Consider the following 15,331-nt stretch of genomic DNA (forward strand, 5'->3'; position numbering starts at 1 on the left):
ATCCACCTGCCTCCCCTCTGTTGGCTTCCAGTTATATATGCTAATGTGTACAAGACTGTTATATTGGCATGCTGGGTATGCTCACTGAGGCACAGTCTAAGTTCTAGAAGCTTTGACATAAAAGTTCTAGGCCATACATCATTGAATGATATCACCCATTTGTGAGGACTCCTGCTATCTTGGAGAAAATCAATTACAGGTAAACAACTCTGCAATCACTGCAGCGTCTATTGTCACCTTGTAGAAGGGAACTCATTTTCAGTACAGCCTTTAGTTGTGGGGTTTGCTCAAACTGAAGCCTCCCACAATGTTGAGGGTTATCAGTGTGCATCTAACCTAACTAATAAGTCACATTTGAGTCTGTAGGCTCTTGTGGGCTTAAGTACCCTTGCTTGCAAGGTTGCATTTTTGCTGGCAATCACTTCAGCATGAAGTCAGTTAGCCTCAGGCCTTAGTGACTTTCTATGTTCTTCCTTCATCCTCATGCACGTAAGAGAGAAACTGCACTTCACACCCTGGAATGCAGAGAATTGTTGGCCTCCATACAGCATGAGATAAAGCCCTTGGAAAGTCCACTCGTTGTTTTTGTTTCTTTAGATCACAACAGGCTGCTTACTGTTATGCCCTGGGCATATCAAGGCCCATGCTGTCAGCCATGGCCTCATCTGTTGTCAATCTAAAACCTATCTCCTTAAAGATGTGCAATGTTGTAACATGGAGTTAAGGTCATACATTTGCCCTTCATTTCTCTGTTCCGGTCAGGATGCTAGATTTGAATTATCCATCCTTCAAGAACTATTTGTGGAATAAAACCCAACTCCCTTTCTGATGGCCCTTTCTTTTAGTTTTTTTTTGTTTTGTTTTGGGTTGTTTTCTTTGGTCTGTAATGTCTTTTCCTTTAAAAAAAAAAAAAAAAAAAAAAAAAAAAAATATATATATATATATATATATATATATATAAAAAATAAAAATAATTGTACTAGAACAAGCATACAACTGGAGCTTTTTGTCACTTGTTGGCGACTGTTTATCATATCCTTTTTTATTTGAAGACATCCCTTAGATAAGGTGTTCCATTTATGTGTATTGTCAGAGTTTTCCATGTAGTGGACGATATAACCAGAGTTTAGCTTCAGTCTGACAGCTATGAAATATTAGGAGAGGGTCCTAGTTGTTACGAATGAAGAGAAAGCAAAATTGCTGATCTGTAGTAGATGTCTCTGATGACAGCATAAGAAATCACTTGCATATCAAGAAAGCTCTGGAGAGATTCTTCACATTAGCATGAGACTATCTCGGGTGAGCTATGTGTTGCTTATTACACTGCTGTCATCACGAACTACTGTGGGGATGCAGACTCATTGGAGGATGGGGAAATCCCTCCAGGCCTGGAGCCATACAGGACTATGCTATGGTTTTTCCACAGAAATGAATTGCTGGCCCTGGTCTCCCAGACACTGAAGACTCTGAGAGTTCCTGGCACCAGACCCTATGTCAGAACCAAAGAGGAATCCCATCCTGGTGGCTCTACAGAAAGTCTCTTGCTATTTCTGGATGCTGGAAGCCATCCAGGAGTTGATTGACCTGGCGTGGGACACCCCAGAAGCCAGTTTTAAAGGAGGTCGGACCTTGGAGGCCTTGAACCCCCTGGACCCGGTAGCCAAAGAACGCCTGCGTTTCCCGAAAGTGGATGCTCTGGTCTGCACCATCTCGAAGTGAACAACTATCCCAGTAGAGGGAGGAGCGGTCTTGAAGGATGCATACGATAGGCGGTTGGAGTCCATCCTTAAGCAAGCCTTTGACGCGACAGCAAGGACACTGCAGATCGCTTCCTGTTGTGCCCTGGTGGCTCGTTCATGTCTGCTTCTCTCTCTCTCGAGGCAGATAGCTCAGGTGTGCATCCCAGAAAGGAGATGGAGCCTGCCACTGCCTTCCTAGCAGATGCAAGCTCTGACCTAGTGCGAGCCTCGGCCAGAGGAGTACAGTGATGGCGGCCAGAAGCTTTGGCTGTGAAATTGGTCAGCAGACGCAACCTCTAAAGTAAACCTCACAAAGATGTCCTTAAGGGATCCTTTCTGTTTGGAAGCGAATTGGAAAAGCTAGCCAGTAAGTGGGGTGAATCTCCAGTGCCTCGGCTAACGGAAGATAAGAAAAATAGGTCACAGCACTCCTTGCCCAGGAGGGGTCGGGCCAGGGGCTCCCAGCGCTTCCAGCCCTACAGAAACTCATCATTTCAGACATCTTGGTCCTCGGGAAGGTCTCAGTCCTTTCGGAGCCGACAACCAAAAAGAGGAACTGGTTCAGGCTCAGGTTCGACCCGAACTTCCCAATGAAGTTTGGCCGACCCATCCACAGGACGAGGAGATAGGGGACTGACCATCCCCCTTTTATCAGAGGTGGGTCGCTATCATGTCAGACAAATGAGTACTGGACATCATACAAGAAGAATACGCTCTAGAATTTCACAGCATCCCTCGAGACATGTTCATGATTTCACCTTGGCACTCCCAGCACAAAAAAACTGGAAGTAGAATCCATGTTAAGGCTCCTCAATTTGAGGGCTATAACCCTGATACTTACACCCCAGGACATTATGGTGCGTTATTCCATCTATTTCATCGTACCCAAGAAGGAGGGTTAATTTCGCCCCATCCTGGATCTCAAGAGCGTCAGTCATCTGCGGGTAATTCACTTCCACATGAAAACTCTTCGCTCCATCATAATGGCCGTACAACCGGGAGAGTTCTTAACATCCCTGACCTTTCGAAGGCCTACCTTTATATCCCAATCTGTCAAGACCACCAGCGATTCCTATGCTTTGCGGTACTGGGCTGCCATTATCAGTTCCGGGCGTTGCCCTTCGGCCTGCCAGCCGCCCTCAGAACATTCTCCAATAATATGGTGGTCGTAGCGGCAGCACTGAGGAAAGAAGTCACCCTTAGATGACTGGCTGATCTGGGTGAAGTCTTTGCAAGAGAGCCTCCAGGTGACCAGCAGGATCAGGTCCCTGCTTCAGGAACTCGGTTGGATTGTGAACATGGACAAGAGCAGTCTTAAGCCCTCCCAGTCCTTAGAGTACCTGGGAGTCCGGTTCGACACCAAACAGGACAAGGTCTTCCTCCCTCTCTTGAGGATAAGGAAACCAATGTGCCAAATGCATCAGTTGACGAACACAATGCACCCCAAGGTGTGGAGCTATCTCCTGGTCTCGGTCTGATGGCGTCAACCCTGGAGGTAGTACTGTGGGTAAGGGCACACATGCAGCCACTCCTACTCTCCCTGCTGTCACATTGGAACCCACTGTCTCAAGACTACTCGATTCGCCTCCACCTACCAACGGAAGTATGTTCTTGGCTCCAGTGGTAGTTACAAGAAGTGCATCTAAACAAGGGGGTAAGTCTGTCCCCACCGAACTGGCTAGACCTTGTGACAGACGCAAGCCTCGGAGCGTGGGGAGTCCACTTTCAGGAATTGACAACCCAGGGATGATGGACCAAGAAATAGGCATGCTGGAACATAAACCACCTCGAAGCCCGAGCTTTCAGATTAGTGTGTCTGCAATTCAGCCACAGGCTCCAGGGACAAGCAGCCTGCGTGATGTCGGACAACCCAACTATGGTAGCTTATATCAACAACCAGGGAGGAACCAAAAACCACCAAGTGTCTCTGGAGATAGACCCCCTTGTGGAATGGGCGGAGTTAAATCTACAAGGGATCTCGGCCTCCCACATTGCGGGAAAAGACAATGTCAGAGCAGACTTTCTCAGCAGGGAGAGTTTGGATCCAGGGGAATTGGAGTTGTTGACCAGACCCTTCCAGCTACTAGTAGATTGCTGGGGCCTCCCATCCATCGACCTATTGGCCACATCTCACAATGCAAAGTTCCCCCGATTCTTCAGTCACAGATGAGATCAGCGCTTCCAAGGGATCAACGCCCTTGTCCAGACCTGGCCAGAGAAGGACTTATTGTACGCCTTCCCTCCGTGACCTCTGCTGGGCAAGGTCATTCGCAAGATTGAACACCACAGAGAGAATAATCCTTCTGGTGGCCCCGGATTGGCCCAGATGCCCGTGGTATGCATTCATGCGGAGGCTTCTGGTGGAGAGCCCACTATGCCTCCCCCTGCACAGGGACCTTCTCTTACAAAGTCCAATCCTTCATGAGATCCCAATTCGGTTTTGAAAGGGCCCGCCTGACAAAGTGTGGATATTCGGCGGCTGTAATTGCCACCTTGCTCCGTGCGCGGAAGTTTTCTGTGTCCCTGGCGTACGTGCGGATCTGGAGAATATATGAGGCCTGGTGTGAGGAAAGCGGGGTGCCCCCTCAGATGTATAAGATCCCTATGATTCTGGAATTCTTACAGGACGGCCTGAACAAAGGACTGTCTCAACTCCTTGAAGGTCCAGGAGGCGGCTCTCTCCTATTTCAGAGGCGAGGTTAACGGAGCCCGCCTGTTGACACATTGGACTTGGCCCATTTCCTAAAAGGAGCTAAATACCTCCGACCACCCTTAAAGTGGCTAGTCCCCCTATGGAACCTCAATCTATTATTGGACTTCTTAGCAGAGCCTTCCTTTCGGCCGCTGAGCGCTCTGTCTCTACATCTGTTAACGCTGAAGACTGTATTCTTGGTGGCAATATGCTCCGCTCTTCGCATCTCTGAACTTCAGGTGCTGTCATGTCGGGAGCTGTTCCTCCGGTTGACTCCAGGAATGTTGCGTCCCTTCCTTCTTGCCAAAGGTAGTCTTGGAGTTTCCTGAACCAGTCCATTTCCTTACTGTCCCTAGATAAACACAAGAACTCAGAAGACTACTGCCTCCTATGCAACTTAAATGTCAGTAGGCTGTTAGTACGCTATCTAGAACATACAGAACCAGTGCGCAAGACAGACCTATTACTTGTTCTTCACAGTGGAAGGAAACACGGCAAAGCAGCTTCGCGAGTACCATAGCCTGCTGGATCAAGGAAGTGATCACGGGAGCTTATGTAGAGGCAGGGAAACCTTTACTCCTTTAGGTTAAAGCTCATTCCACTAGGGCCCAGGCAGTATCCTGGGCAGAAGCTAAGCTACTGTCTCCACTCAACATCTGCTGAGCAGCGATGTGGTCTTCCTTGCACACCTTTTCCAGGTTCTAACGCCTTGACATCCAAGCCCGAGAAGTCGCAGCCTTTGCGAGGGTGGTGTTAACCAGACCACGGGCAACCTCCCGCCCCGTTCGGGAGAAGCTTTTGTACATACACACTAGGAAATGGAGAAATTACTTACCTTATAATTTTGTTTTCCTTAGTGTAGACAGATGGACTCAGCAATCCTGCCCATGGCTGCCCATGAACAGTTCCAAGGAATCGCACATGAATCTTGATCCCAAAGAGGATACGAGTAAGCTGTCATCCTATCCCTAGATCTGGGTATCTGGGATTTAGCGCTTATTTTTGGTGGAGTACAATTTCGGTCACCAGTTTTAATCAAGTTTTTAATCAAGTTATTAAATTGTGTTCAAGTTTTTTCAATAGTATGTCCACAATGCCTTTTGGAGAGAATACTGAATGGCCGAGGTCACTGCAGGGATATATCTAGGGTGACATCAGCTTTGAAACCTGACTCTGAGACCATCTGCTAGCAGGGGAGCACATGACCCTTTGGTCCTGAGTCCATCTGTCTACATTAAAGAAAACAAAATTATCAAGTAAGTAATTTCTCTATTTCAGGTAGGCAATACCTGAAATACCTGAAAGTGGAGAGAGATTTATTTTCATTGTGTTTCTTATCCACCAAAAGAACACTTAGTAAAAAGTCAGGCAGAATGTCCAGTCCTTGCACTTACCAGTTTTTAAACCTTATCTATCATTTTGCAGCTGTATTTAGTATCTTTGTGAGACTACAGTTTATATATTTAAGTGTAAAATACATTATTTTCAGCAATTTGTTGTAATTATTTGTACACTACTTTGACCAGACTTGATCTGCTTTAGCGGTATAAAAAACTAAGAAATAAAACTAATAAATAAATACATTTATGCAGAATGAAGTGGGGCAAATCCATTTTTCACCCACTGACGTTTATTTTTCTACTTTCAGGCTAGAGCAAAAGAAGAGAGGCTGCTAAGGAGACAGATAAACAGAGAAAGACTGGAAGAAAAACGTAAACAAAAAGCTGTTGAAAAAACAAAATCTTTAAAATCAAAGAGTCAAGGTATGCAGATTTACAGTGCAGACATGAGTGATGTAATAATTCTATTCAAAATGGGTTGCATAGCCTTATTTGAGAATCATTCAGGCTTTGTCTAAAACTAGTTCTCCATTAACAAGCAGGGCTGAATTAGTCATGACACATGGGGCAATGTCAACCAATGACACTGAATGGATCCATCTCTCTAGCTCAGTAAAGTTTTACTATTGAGCATACGCTGCCTCATTAACTCCTCAATCATTTTTTTTTTGTCTCAGTTTCCACACAGATTTATACCCTCCTGTTTTTTGTTTTTTTTTAGAGACTTCTTTTTTTCTGATTCTAGTAGTTATTTCTGCTTTTCCTTTGTCTATTTATTTATTTATTTATAACTTTTCTATACCGAAGTTCAAATAACAGAGTTAATTATCACTCCGGTTTACATTGCAACCATAAAACAGTGACAAAGTTGTCTTACATAAAACAGGGGGAGAGAAAAACTTGGATACAGCTTAAGCATGGGGAGTAACGTGTCAAAACTGGTAAGAACTGATAAGAGTTGGCTTTTTGGGGTAACAAGGTATTCCGAGGGAGGGGGTAGGAATGAGGGATAGTAAGGGGGTTGGAAGGTGGGGGGGAGAGGGTAGCGGAGGGTTACCATAGATTTAATGAAACTAATAGTTTCATTAAATCTATTAAGTTTAATTTTAAGTTAAACTTAAGTTTATTTAAAATTAAGTTTATTTAATTTCATTAAATCTATTAATCTATTATCTATATATTATTAAGTCTAGTTGCCTTTGCACACTCTCAACAACATTTTTCAGTGCTACCAAGAAAAAATATCTATCTAACTGTAATACAGAAGAAGAAAAATCAAAAAGACAACACCCATTGGCTTCAAGGATAGTGTCTGTGGTTTTAAGATGTCCATAACCAATGGCTACAACATCTGCTACAAGTGCCTGGGACCTTATTTATTTATTTATTTATTTATTTTTATATACCGATGTTCTTATATGAAATACAAATCACTCCGGTTTACATATAACAGTGAAATGCCCCAAAAAGGGGAGGGGCTTTACATAGAATAATAGAACAAAGTACAAATTAAACATAGTATAGTATAATTACAAGAAACGTTTGAACTCAAAATCATAGTACAGTTAAAAAAAAGTCATAATAGGATAATTCAATGAGGTATCCCCTAATTGGGTTTATCATAGCATCTAGGCAGCATTAAGTGTCTGGGAAGGCTTGGCGGAAAAGCCAGGTTTTTAGCTTTTTTTTGAACTCCTGATGACTTGGTTCAAGTCTTAGATCGGGGGCCTTATCATGACTTTGCCAGTTATGACTGGTGGATGTTCCCTAGATCCCAGAAGAACTGGGTATGAAAGATGGAGGCACTCGATAGGTCAGTTTGAGACAGAGGTATTCCTTTTCTCGGCGTGCGGCCTTCTTTTGTTTGCTCCATGCCCAGTTCAGCAGATTCTCCTCTGGCAGGGCTCCCCCACTTTTGACGCTGGGCTCCAGATCTGCTGTAGTCCCGGGGTTGAGCCAAGGCTCAGGAGCTGGCAAACTCCTGAGCACATCTCTGCCAAAGAAGCAGTGCTAGAGGTGTGGAAATCTTTGGCACTGTCAACACACCGGCTCTCAGTATAGTTGGTGCAGAAATTTACAGAGCAGCTAATGCAGTTGATGCTGGCAGTGACCTGGGTCCTGATGGGGATTCTTCTTGGGTGGCCCTCCTTGTGTTTTGGCACTGTTATCACAGTCTTGTATTCTGTTCCTAGATCCTTAAACCTCCAGGGCTTCTTCAGCATTGTCCGCCAGGAACATCCAGCCCAGACTACATTTGGAAACCACAGATTCCATCTGCACGGTCATGCCCTTTGTCTCAATTTGTTCCCTAATGCTGGTTACCCAGGAGGCAATCTCTGCTTAGAGTCCGGTGCATGAATCTCAAGGCGATTGTCATAGTTTTGCCTGTTACACCGGCTCTCCGTGCCAAAGTTCTGCCTGCTGCGCAGTCTTCCCTTCACCAGGTGTCCTCAGTGAACTTTACCTATAGTCTTGCCAAGGACCTTCTCACTGGTTACACCATGCCCAAGCCTCAGCCCCATTTAACCCACCCTTGTTATTACTTAGTTGCCTCTTCATCAGGTCACCTTGGTTCCCTGACCTGGCCATCTTGTTCTTTCATTCCCGTCTTGCCTTTCAGCCTACCCAGGCTTTCTGCCTTGTCCAGTGGCCTCTTGTTTCACACTGTGGCGCGCCAGGCCTCCTTGCCTTGCCCTTTGTCCTTCCAGGCCTCTTTGCTTTGTTCTCTGGTCTCCTGGGCCTCCTTTCTTTGTTCTATGGCCCCCTGGGCTTCTCTGCCTTACCTTATTGCCTCATAACCTACTAGGTTCTCATACCCAGCTTTATGCCCTATTGAGCTTCCCTATTCATTGTTGCCTGTTCTGTCTAGTCCAGTCCTGTCCCATCCTTGTTCTGTCTTGTGCTGCCTTGTTCAGTTCCTTGTCTGTTTCCCAGTCCTTGCCCTTGTGCCTGGTCCAGCTTGCACACTATATCCACTTCCCAGCATGAACCTACATCCTGTCCTAGCCCGTGCCCTGCATTCAGTCCTCAATTCCAGCCCATGTCTGTCCAGCCTGCTCCAGTATCCAGTCCTCACCTTCCAGCCTGTCTCTGCTCCAACATCCAGCCTATGTCTGACTTTTTTCTTGCTTGTACTTTTTCTGCTTTGTACAGCCTCTTCCAGCCTGACACACCATGATGTTCTGCCGAAGAAGCTAAGCCCTATCGACCCCCAGAACTCATGGGTTCAATCTAAGGGGGAGGGGGGCTGGCTAGGCAGAAGATAAACTCAAGCCTTGTCCTGTGGTCCTGCCTACTCTTGTGGGGGTGCACTTAAGAACATAAGAAAATGCCATACTGGGTCAGACCAAGGGTCCATCAAGCCCAGCATCCTGTTTCCAACAGTGGCCAATCCAGGCCATAAGAACCTGGCATGTACCCAAAAACTAAGTCTATTCCATGTAACCATTGCTAATGGCAGTGGCTATTCTCTAAGTGAACTTAATAGCAGATAATGGACTTCTCCTCCAAGAAATTATCCAATCCTTTTTTAAACACAGCTATACTAACTGCACTAACCACATCCTCTGGCAACAAATTCCAGAGTTTAATTGTGCGTTGAGTGAAAAAGAACTTTCTCCGATTAGTTTTAAATGTGCCCCATGCTAACTTCATGGAGTGCCCCCTAGTCTTTCTACTATCCGAAAGAGTAAATAACCAATTCACATCTACCCGTTCTAGACCTCTCATAATTTTAAACATCTCTATCATATCCCCCCTCAGCCGTCTCTTCTCCAAGCTGAAAAGTCCTAACCTCTTTAGTCTTTCCTCAAAGGGGAGCTGTTCCATTCCCCTTATCATTTTGGTAGCCCTTCTCTGTACCTTCTCCAGCCTGCACCTGCATGACTACGATGACTCTATACTGGTCACAGAGGTGGATGTCTCTTCTCCAACTCCAGTCCAAAGAACACATCAGTCCGTGGACCACATCAAAGAACTGGTGAAGACTTTATTTACTTATTTAGCAGCCAGTGACGAGGAGAGCATCCTTCAGGCTTTCCTGTCCAGGATGCCAGATTTGTTCCTTTAAGGGAGAGTCCCTCCTGCTTCCACACCCAGAATATCCAATCAGAAATCCTTGCGAAGGAAAATAACTCACCTCCATTGGGCATGTCACCCCTTCTTAGCAGAGACTAGTTAATATCCAGTGCATTGAGTGAAAAAATTCTTTTTCACTCAACGCACAATAAAGCTCTGGAATTTGTTGTCCGATGTTGTGGTTAGTGCAGTTAGTGAGCTGGGTTCAAAAAAGGTTTGGATAAGTTCTTGGAGGAGAAGTCCATTAATGGCTATTAATCAAGTTTACTTAGGGAATAGCCACTGCTATTAATTGCATCAGTTACATGGGATCTTCATAGTGTTTGGGTAATTGCCAGGTTCTTGTGGCCTGGTTTGGCCTCTGTTGGAAACAGGATGCTGGGCTTGATGGACCCTTGGTCTGACCCAGCATGGCAATTTCTTATTCGGTTTGGGGAAGTGGTCTGTAAGAATTCCCTCGGATCACTTACCCGACTTGCTGGACATTCATCCTTTCCAGAAGACCTCTCATACTCCAGATTCCTGGAAAAATTAGGTAAGGCAATTGGAGTCAACGTTTTGGTGGGGGAGGGGAGGTAGGGACCCCATAAGGAAGTCTTCCGGCTGCTTCATATGTCTTCAGCCTGCTTCATATATAGGAGACTTCCTCGAAACCAGCAGCGATACCAGTTCATCAGATTCTGTGGGACCTGCAAACGAGAATGTGGGATAATCTTGTCTGCTGTTCCCCCCCCCCCACCCCCACCCCCAGTAGCCAGGAAGCAGGATCTGAAGTAGACTGTAGTAGGCCCTTGATTTTGGCATAGTCTCATTGAACCACCAGTCAGTGGTAGTAGTTGGCTTTGAGGCAGACTTGAGAAGACCTGGATATTTCCCAGTACACCACCAGGTAAAGAGCCCAGGTTGCTAAGCAACTTTGTGAAGAAATTCTTCCAGAGCTTCATGCTGAACATCCGCATTGCTTCCACCAACTTTATATGGTGCAGTATTTACATGACTACATTCATAAACCCTTAGAGAAACCCTGGATTAGTAACAGTAGGCATGTTGCCAGGCTCTCCTAGACACCGCAGATTGTGAGCAGCACCTCATCTGGGCAGTGTAAGAGTCTTGAAATGGTGGCAAAATCCTCGTCAGTGGCCATTGGGGCATGCCAGATGGTCTAATTGAAGGCCAGCAGCCTATGGGAAGACGCCCAAGAGAAGTTGGCCGATGTTCCATGCTCCGGAGACAAGGTCAGAGAAACTGTTCAGATTAAGGAACACTATGTAGCCATCTAGCTTGGCAGTGGGGACTGACCAGTCTTCTACCTCCAGGCAGTCTTACTTCACTTTTAAGCGGACCTTCTTTTCAGTACTCCCCTTCTGCCAATTCTAGAGATACCAACCTACATCTGTGCTACAACAGCAGCAACTTCCTGCTCAAGAATGTTTATGTGAGAGGAATTGTCCTAAAGCGCTGCAGCAGTTTCAGACCAAACTATTTTTTGGCAAGCCCTGACCCTCAGATCTTGGCCCCTCCAGTAGACTGAAGAATCCAGCTGTTTGAGTGGGGAAAGATCACCAAGGGCCATTGGGTCTCAAAATTCTGGAGTCTGGTTACTGTTTGTGCTTCTCCCGGCTTCCAGTGCTGCTTCAACATTTAATCTTCAATCAGTATCCGTCTTAAGGTGGAGTTCCTTCTCAACCAGCAGGCAATAGAGCTTGTCCCTCTAGACAAATGTAATAAGGGGTTCTATTCCACTATTTTCTTATCTTCAAGAAGATAGGGGGATTGAGACTCATGCTGGATTTTTGAAGTCTGAACAAGGGATTATAGCAGACGTTCAAGGTGAATTCTCTCTCCACACTATCTTGCCCTTCAACCAAGTAGAAGTCTGGATATGTGCTCTGGATCTGAAGGATGCATAGGCTCACATCCCTATTCATCCTTCTCACTGGAAATACCTTAAGATTCACAGTGGAGAAGTCATACTATCAATATAAAGTTCTCCCCTTCAGCCTCTTAGCAGCCCTGAAAGTTTTCACAAAGTGCTTGGCGGTAGTGGCAGCACATCTTTGTTATTGGGGGATATGTGTTTTCCCTTACCTGGACAACTAGATAGTGATAGCATCTTCTCAAGTGAGGGTGCTAAACTCTTCGAAGAAGATGATGCAACTCCTTCAGTCTCTTGGCTTTCTAGTCAATTTTGCCAAATCAAATCTCATTACCACCCAGAGAATGAAATTAATCGTGGCTTGGATAGACTTGTTAGACATGAAAGCATTTCTCCTATTGAAAAGGGCTAGCTACCTTCCAACACTAGTACAGAATTTGCTACAGTGAGATCATTTGTTTTTTTTTTTTTTTTTAAAGTCTTATCGAACCACATTCCTGCCCAGAGAACCAGAGAATCAAATTTATTGTAAGTTGGATAGATTTGAAGGAGAAAGCATTCCTCCAATTGGACAGGGCTATTTGCCTTCCTGAACTTGCAACAGTGAGAGAGTTTGTTTATATAATTATTAAAAAAAAAATAAAAAATCTTGTATTCCAAAGCTTCCAAAAAACTTTGTCCAGTGTGGATCAGAAAGGAACAATCATAATACATATAAGTAAAGCAAACTACAACAGCAGTAATATAACAGTAAAAAAAAAGTAACTAAGCCACGACAAATGACCAGTCATAAAATATACATAAATCTAACAACAATAAAACAAACAGTGGCTTAAAATATAACTGTAAACTAAATCAATTAAGCCATCATTCAAACATCTCTTTAAAAAAACATGGAGGTTCTTATTCAAAAGCCATTTAGATGGAGAATGTAATAGTTATCTATCTAAATGGCTTACCTGGCTATATTCAGCCTTTATCTGGCTAAATTGTAGATGGCTAATAAGTTAGGGAGCTAGAATTTAGCTGGATAAGTTAGGACGGACCAGGGGCATAACTGGGAGGAGTTGAATTAGCATGCTAAGTTAACTGGCTGACTCTAATATTCAGCTAGCCAGATGTCTTAGCCGGCTAAGTCTGGTCAAGTCAAAGAGCTTTCCTAAAGTTAGCTGCTATAGTTAGCTGGCTAATTAAGATAGCTGGCTATATTCAATAGTGTGGCTGCACTGTTGAAAATGCCTCCAAAGTTAGCTGGTTAAGTTAGCTGGATAATGTCTGAATATAGATCTCATGGTCTTAATTTGCCTCCTAAAAATGTTTTGGTTATTCTTCTTTCTAAGCTGCACTGTCAACAAGTTCCACAGTATTGCGATACAAACGTAAAAGCCCTGACTCATGTCGTTTCATGCCTGTTTGCTTGTGTGGCATAAGGATGACGTATACCATGAAATGTTGTTTCTTACAGAACAAAAGTATTCAGCATTCAAAAGCTTTTGAGTTAGTACCAACAATTTAAATTTGAACCTCCATTTGATTGGAAACCAATTCAGCTCTCATAAAACTGGGATAATGTGATCATACCTTGTTAACTCTACAAGCAAATGGGCAGTGGCATGCTCTATGAGCTGCAAAATATGTATCAATTTAACTGGAAGGCCTACATAGAAGCTACTACAGTAATCAAGATGTCCTAAAACTAATGTTTATAGATTTTAAAGGTTACAGCATCTTCAGTTTATAAAATGCTACTTTTGCAAAATGGCAAACATATGGCTTCAACTTCAGTTGTGAATCTAATATGACCCCCATGTTATGGGGAGCTGTGTGGAAAACAGGTAATACCCCCTTAGGAGGCATACAGAACTGCATGGCTGGAGCTTGGATTATCTTCTACCTAGCCAGCCCCCTCCCCCTGCAGATTGAGCCCTTTGTTTCTGGGAGTGGGGCGGCAGGACTTGGCTTCTATGACTGCATACTAGAAGCTGGAGCAGGCTGGACTAGACTGGTACAGGGCAGGAAGTTTGACATAGAATGTGCTGTACTGGTACAAGGTTGGAATCTTGGAACTGGCTGGGCTTGTCTGGAACAAGGATGGTTCTTGGAGCATGCCCAGGACAAAGGTCTGGACCTTGTCCCAATAAGACAATGGTAAGACAGGGACTGGGACGAGACACAACAAGACCAGTCAAGGACTGGACTAGGCAAGGAAGACAGGATTGAACTTTGCTGGACAAGACAACACTGAACATGGCACACTGAGACCCAAAGGCAGCATAGGAGAGGGCCTGGATGCCACTAAGCATAAGGCCTCATTGCCCCTAGGCACAATAAGGCCTGAGTAGGCCTCAGAGCAAGGAACAGGAGAAGGCCAGGAGGCCACATGGTGAGAGAGGCCTGAGTAGGCCACAGAACTAGAAATAAGGAAACAGGAAGCCCAGGGCCACAAGGATTAAAATGAGAGACAGAGGCCAGGTCAAGGAGCCAAGAGTGACTCCATGAAATGGCAAGGTGTTTCTGGCCAAGGATGGGTTAAATGGGCATGGAGGTTGGGTATGGTGCGAGCAGTGAGGACGAGATTTGGTAATGCTGGAGATGAAGCTCGCTGAGGCCCCCTGATGGAGAGGAAGCTGCACCACAGGCAGAGTCGGGTAGCCAGTGAGGGGATAGCTCAGATAGTTGGGGGCAGAGCTCACTGGAAACCTCTGCTGGTGGGGACATATCACAGCAGACTGGAATAGGCACAGTGACGTTGCACAGCAGGCAAAACATGACAACCCAAACTTCATACCTCACATAAAATGGATAAAATGGGCATAGAAATATTCTTGAAACAGACTGAAGTATAGTTTCCATTTGGGAGGGCATTTTCCCCACCCAAAGAAGCTTGGCTTCTTTTTGTACATTCAGAGAGAGTTCATTCTTATTTAATTAATACTTGATATTATTCATACAATTACCAAAAACCTTCTCTGGAAACACAACCTGACCATTGTAAGGAAAATACAACATGGATAATTCTGGTCCATGTAACTCATTTGAACATGAGAGCTTTTTTGTGGGGCCTCCATTCTCAGTGGTGTCAGCTGTTTTACTCTAGAATGGTATCTCTGGAGTTAAACGCATCCCGTCATTGGTGGCTGGACCTATTGGTGCTAGAAAGAGGGTCTCCTCTTTAAGACTTACCTCATCAAACGAAACTAGTTATGGATGTCTCCACAAGAGGGTGGGCGCACATACAGGATCCTCCTGAAGTCAGGAAGCATGGTTGGCAATGGAATTTCTATTTCTGATCAACTTCTTATCCGATATGCATTGAGAGAGTTCACACATTACTTCAGGGAAAGATAATTCTTATCCAAACTGACAATCAAGTAGCAATGTTCTACATGAACATGCAGGGAGTTACAGGATCCTGGACTTTCTGTCAGGAATCTCAAAGAGCTGGCTGTCATGGGGCCTTCCACAAGGTGACTTGCCGTCCAGAATCTCCAACATGATGGTGGGTTGCCTCAGTAGAATATTCCTACACAAGAATGGTGTTTATTCTAAAGGAAAACACAGCTGCAATAGTTAACTTTGAGACTTTATTAGGGAAAGAGAGAGACAA

General features: G+C 44.8%; 1 protein-coding gene across 1 annotated transcript in view; it reads left to right on the forward strand.

Annotated features, from left to right (window-relative positions):
• Positions 1-15,331, forward strand: part of BOD1L1 (biorientation of chromosomes in cell division 1 like 1) — a 441,087-nt gene that overhangs the window by 57,318 nt on the left and 368,438 nt on the right. Inside the window, 1 exon segment of the mRNA XM_029590831.1 lies at positions 6,080-6,194. Coding sequence (XP_029446691.1) covers positions 6,080-6,194 — 115 coding nt within the window.

Source organism: Rhinatrema bivittatum, chromosome 1 (assembly GCF_901001135.1).
Source record: "Rhinatrema bivittatum chromosome 1, aRhiBiv1.1, whole genome shotgun sequence".
NCBI classification, from domain to species: domain Eukaryota; kingdom Metazoa; phylum Chordata; class Amphibia; order Gymnophiona; family Rhinatrematidae; genus Rhinatrema; species Rhinatrema bivittatum.